At 38.1% G+C, this 6,284-nt stretch overlaps 1 protein-coding gene across 1 annotated transcript in view; it reads left to right on the top strand.

Annotated features, from left to right (window-relative positions):
* The window catches only part of LOC106528469 (hexokinase-1), a gene marked incomplete in the record, with an annotated part of 72,819 nt that overhangs the window by 26,916 nt on the left and 39,619 nt on the right, over positions 1-6,284 (top strand). Inside the window, 3 exon segments of the mRNA XM_014023643.1 lie at positions 257-440; positions 872-1,027; positions 5,733-5,966. Coding sequence (XP_013879097.1) covers positions 257-440; positions 872-1,027; positions 5,733-5,966 — 574 coding nt within the window.

Here is a 6,284-nt window from a genome sequence, read left to right as displayed (position 1 = left end):
ACATAATTCTGCATATTTTAGCATATCTCCCTGCGCCAGATTTAAATATTAATTAAATATTATTTAAATATTTTTCCTCTCCAAATTACTAATCATTTAAATCAGGTATTTAGTAGATTTTGTTTCGAACTTTGTTTAGCAGATATCAGCTGTATTACCATCTTACCTTGACGTTTTGAACAAAGAATGCAGTTTATCTAGTCACATAGCAAAAGTCCTGAAGGACTAAAATCACTGCAGCTTTGCTTCATTTAAGGAACGGGAACAAATGCCTGCTACATGGAAGAATTGCGTCACATTGACTTGGTGGAAGGGGATGAAGGCCGGATGTGCATTAACACTGAGTGGGGTGCCTTTGGCGATGACGGCTCCTTAGAAGACATTCGCACAGAGTTTGACCGTGAGATTGACAGAGGTTCTCTCAACCCRGGGAAGCAACTGTAAGATGTGTTTTTCCTTTAATCCAACAGGTTTTGTAATAAATAAATAAATAAATATGCCTTTCATGTATTAACTTTCAAATTGGTTAATATCTGTTTCTGATATGAACTGTAGATCAGTGCATATTATTACTGATACATCTAAACCACATTTTTAATTCTGTAGCTGAAACACAAACTGTTAGCATGAATGTCAGCTGGTATAATCAAAGTAGTACACCTAAACACATTGGGATTAAGTGCTCTTTTGAATTATGTTGGACACAGTTAATGTACACATGCAAACCGGATCCCGTTTTACAGTACAGTAGCTCTTTTGTTCTGCAGTTTGATGCAATTTACTTGTATTRTAATAGAAAATGCAATTTCTCATTTTAAATGAATGAACAACTCTACAGTTTGTCTGAATGTGCCACTGTTTCTCTGATAAGGTTTGAAAAGATGGCCAGTGGAATGTACATGGGAGAGCTTGTTCGACTCATTCTGGTCAAGATGGCTAAAGAAGGGCTGCTATTCGAGGGGCGAATAACCCCCGAACTACTCACCAAAGGAAAGATTGAGACTAAACATGTCTCTGCCATTGAAAAGTAAGTTCATATAATGGTTGTATTTTAAGGTGAAAGAGCAATATTGCTTCTTAAATTTGATGTTTTTGAAATAATTTTAAAGGTCATAAACTAAAATTGTTTCATCTTTAAGGACATAAATAATAGGGATGTGAAGAACAACCGATTTGCACTGATTCACAACCATGCAAAAGCATGATGCAACTACGTCAGAAGAGCTGCTGTAAACCAATGCAGTTTTAGGAATAAGTACACTCCTGATCAAAAATTTAAGACCAATTGAAAAATGGCAAGAATTCATATTTTGCACTGTTGGATTGTAAGAAGGTTCAAGTAGAGCTTCGAAATGCATAAAGAAGAAATGGTAGTGAGACAAAAAAATCTGAGTAAGCATTTTTTTATTGTAAACAACYACCAAGCTTCAGCTTAATGGTTGTTATTGATAATAGGCTGTTCATCAGCTGATCAAAAGTTTAAGACTTACAGGATTTCAAAGCCAAAATCTTTGCAAAAATGTGGATTCAGTATCATTTTCTGTCAGGTACATGACACACTCCTCCAAAGGCAAAATAGCTTTTTCTCTTTGACTGCGGTCAGATTGTCGAGCTGCATATGCAAGGCTTCTGCTGCTGAGGTTGGACACAGTAAGACAGTCATTTTAAACTTCTTAAAAGATCTGGAAGCTTATGAAATAAAATAGTCAAGTGGTGGACCCCAAAACATTTCACCGACCCTGAGCCAGAGGATCCAATTGGCTGTCCTTCAAAATGGTCCTCAACCCAAATTAAACTTGCCACTGGTGCAAACGGCATTCCCATAACCATCAGAGGGCATCTGTGAGAGTGTCATGAACTAGAAAAAGGAGTCGAATGTGARCAGCCAGCCGGCAAACAAACACAAAGAGCAGGTATCAAAGTTAAGTGTTTATTTATTTACAGTGGTGGAGGTTCTAGAAGGGATGATCTGAAAACAGGAGGTGAAGAGGGATTAATTTCTTTCCATAGAGATGGTTATTTAGTTAGAATGTTTCTGGTTGGTTTGCTTACAGGTGAGGAGAGGTCCAGGAGCRTGGAAGAGGGGGAGAGGATCCAGAAGGTCCAGGTGAGTGCATCCAAGATGATATTTACGTGAGTGAGTTCCAAAGGTGAGTATTCACAAGAGGTCCCAGGTGAGGTTGAGCAGGCAGGCAGGCAGGCAGGATAATCCACAGGGGAACAAAAACTGAGGACACAAAGAGTTCTTACTTTAGTTAGATTATTCTAAGTAAAGTACTCTAGAGAGGCTGAGATTCATACCAAACCGTGGTTATGTTTCAGCGAAGGTCTGATCATCACAGCTGCCTTTTAAAGCCCAGAGTCTCATTAGGAGAGTGACTGCAGCTGCTGACAATTTGAGCCAGTCAGGAGGTGATCAGACTGTTCTCCAACAGAGAGATGAGTTTTAAGAACTAAAAACGTCTTCAAAAGTCTCTTCTTTTTTAACGGCACAAAATTGCCCATTTGGAGTTTGCACCAAACCTGGGGCATTGAAAGGTGGAAGAAGGTTTTATTCTCTTATGTAAGATAAGGTAAGATAAGATAAGATAAGATAAGATAAGATAAGATAAGATAAGATAAGATAAAACTTTATTGGTCCCACAGTGGGAAAATTTGAACATTACAGAGCCTTGTCGATGTGATCCAGCCAGGAATAATTTAATCAACAGATCAAGGTCGTTGTCGGGGAGAGCCAGATTCTGTAATCAATTGTTTTGGGAACAAAAGAGACAGGCAGACGATAACAATTTTCCATCTGCTTCAATGTCTGCTGGTGCATCTCAAGGTGGTGAATCCAATCAGGCAAAATGGTGTGGACAAATTCCGCTGAGCCGTACTATCAGCTTTCTCCAAGATGAATTCCATCTGGCCAGCAAAGTCCAGGGACCACAGCCGGCCCACGACCCTCAATAGAACCACTTGCAGACCGGGTCCAGCTCGCTCAAGACAAAATGTCAGAGTGCTGATAGAATACGGCCATCCATCCAATTGTCAGTCAGCCAGAAGATGAAAAGCCACCGACACTGTATTGTAGAACACCAGGAGACCACCAAGCCAATCTGTAGAATCCAGTGATCGGAGTCCAGACATAAATCCAGAACAGAGAAGAACAGAGGTCCCACCTTCAATATGGAAGAAGAAAAATAAACTTTTTTCCAAAAATTTTATTGAGAGACCAGCTAACCAAATCCATAAAAAAATCCATAATTTCTAGTTTCGGATGAAAAATGTAGAGAAGGCTCAAAGCAGCAAAGCAGGGAAAGATAAGGAGGGGCAGCAGAGAAGGAAAAAAGTGTCTTACTCCAAGAGCAGAAAGAAAAAAAATGTATGTATTTATTCACTGTTATTTATCCAGGCAAATCACATTCAGATCGAAATTCTACATTGCAAGGGAGGCCTGAAGGCATGGGAGGAATGTGGGAGGAAACCAGAGTACCTGGAGAAGACCCACATAAACACGAGGAGAACATGTAAAATCTGCACAGAAACATCCCAGGTCCGAACCGGGGATCGAACCCAGGACCTTCTTGCTGTGAGGCATCAGTGCTAACAACTAGGTTGTTATGCAGCCATTCTCTGATAAGAAAAGATTTTTACCTTGACAGTCCTGATGGTTTCCAATGTTAATGGTCTGACAAGGAGATCCAACCTGAGTTTTCTACATGGTTTCAATCATGATATGAGGGTCATTTTCCTTSAATGAAACAATGGAGCTTCAGGTTRTGCAAACAGCAGCTGGTATGTGGAGATGTTTCAGGGGGTCTCCCTCATGACTGAAGACCATCGGGTGTGTGGTAATGACTGGGTTTTCAACAGGACAACACCTGACAAAGACCTTCTTCCAGAGAAATAACATCACTCTTTTGGACCATCCTGCATGTTCCCCTGATCTAAATCCAACTGAGAACATTTGGGGTTTGATGTTGAGGGATGTTTACAAAAATGGACACCAGGTCCAGACAGTGGACAATGGCCCTCTGTGAAACCATCTTCACCACTTGGAGCAACGTTCCCTCTAGCTTCCGGGCATCAAGCAAGCTGAAATGAATTTTAAGGTGATTAACAGTAATGGCTCAGCTACTCTTTACTGAGTCCTTTTGTTCAAATTTTATTTCTATTTTAGGGGATTTTTGCTTTGGTTTTAGATATGGTCCTAAACTTTTAATCAGATTTTTCAACTGGTCTTCAACTTTTGATCAGGAGTGTATACAGTATGCACTGCATGTGGATTACACTTTTGAACCAGTAAAATCAGATTTGCTTGATGATTAAATGAAGAGTCTGTAAGCAGTTTAATTTCTACAGGAGTCCGCTTTAAAATATTAGAAAAGTTAAGGTGAAGTTACGTTTCAACACAAAACGGATACCCTCTATCTTTTTCAGTGGAAGTTATTTAGGGTACACATTTTGTTGTTTAGCAGAATTGTTGTTTGATTTAAAATACCTAATGCTCAGGAAAAGCATGAAATACATTTGCTGTTAGCAGGTTTGTCAACTTTGCACCAGGCCTCATTTTTTTCTGTATTAATATTGAGTCAGTTTTAATAAAAGTATGTAACAAAATTGTAATCAGTACACTGGAAGTCTGAATTAAATAGCAGTTGATTCACTTGTAGAAACTTTATTCCCAATCTGACTCAACTCAAAGCTGCCGGCAGCAAGTCTCTGAGAGTTAAAAATGTTTTTGGTTCTTGTCAGAACAAAAACAGTAACAGTTCTTCTCAGGAGCCCAGTCTGTCCCAGGCTGACCTAAAGGACAAGTTGCATAATAATTAATGATGAATCAACTTCTTCACATGTAAATCTGACTTCCTGTTCACCCCCTGGAGGTAGTACTTTTATATCAGACMTTAGAACGTAAACAACTTTGTTTATACAGACAGAAGGAACACACTGATAAAACACACTGTTTAAACTACTGTATACGGCTGCACAAAGTGTGAAATACGAGACTGCATCTAAAATTCACTTAATAAATAACTAAATGTCCTTCAATTGTGTTTTCATTTTAAAACAAAACATGTTTGGGTGGGTATTTTTTGTTAGGTAGTAATAATTAGTCTCATAGCAATAAGTGACTAAATTAATAATCTTCTTGTATTGCATTGAGTTTACATGTTTTAGTTGTGCGACTAAAAGCTGAATTGCATTGTGATTACAGGGTGAATTGCATCGTATTGTATTGATTTTTGATGCTTGTGTATTTGATGAATTTAATTGTTAGCTGTGTATCGAGACACATATCAGCCACTGTTTGGAAATGCACAACGATAAACCTTCAATTAAAATTTAAAAAGAAAAAAACCAAGCTAAAAAAAGTTGCAGCTTTATTGATTTCATCATGATTTACTAAGTGGAGAGTAGATCAGGTTTTTGCATCCATACTGCAGTTTGTACAGTTTTAAAATCTGAATAACTTCTTTTACATTGTTTTTATTTGAGTTCAGTTTGACTTCCATGAGCTCTTTTATGTCTTTACTTGCTTACGTTAAGTTTGTGTTTAGCCTTTTCATTATACCTGTTGATTTTTATGTTTGATTTTCTGAATACTGGTATTTATTTACTGTTATGTTATTGTTTGTTTTTAACCAGCTTGTAAAGCACTTTGGTCAGCCTTGTTGATTTTAATTGTGGTTAATAAATAAAACTGACCCTGAAATATTTATGAAAATAAACACTTGTCATTTCAGGACTAAAGAGGGCTTAAAGAAGTGTATGGAGATCCTGACGAGGCTTGGTGTGGAGCCGTCAGATGAGGACTGCCTGGCTGTGCAGCATGTTTGCACCATCGTTTCCTTCCGTTCAGCTAATCTAATTTCTGCATCTCTGGGAGCTATCCTTTCACGCCTCAAGGATAACAAAGGAGTTGTTCGTCTTCGCACAACTGTGGGAATCGACGGTTCTCTCTACAAGATGCATCCTCAGTGAGTATATATCATAAGTCACAATCAGGACTCGTSAAGTATGTTGCATTGTGTAAATGTTGGTCGTTACAATATGTTCCTCCAAACAACCTGCAAAACTAAACAGAAAATTTAAAGACCAGGGCAAATTTGTGACTATCAATAATTTATCTTAACAACTCGATCCTAAAGTATTACAGACAAAACCACAACAGATATTACTTTGAATGGTTTAGGACTCGCATTATTATGACCCCCGCACACGAAGCGTTAGCGGGAGTCATATTGTTTTCGTACTGTTTATTTATGTATTTATTTATTTATTTATTTATTTATTTA

The sequence above is a fragment of the Austrofundulus limnaeus genome, unplaced genomic scaffold, assembly GCF_001266775.1.
Source record: "Austrofundulus limnaeus strain Quisiro unplaced genomic scaffold, Austrofundulus_limnaeus-1.0 Scaffold383, whole genome shotgun sequence".
NCBI lineage: Eukaryota > Metazoa > Chordata > Actinopteri > Cyprinodontiformes > Rivulidae > Austrofundulus > Austrofundulus limnaeus.
This window is presented reverse-complemented; position numbering and strand designations above follow the sequence as displayed.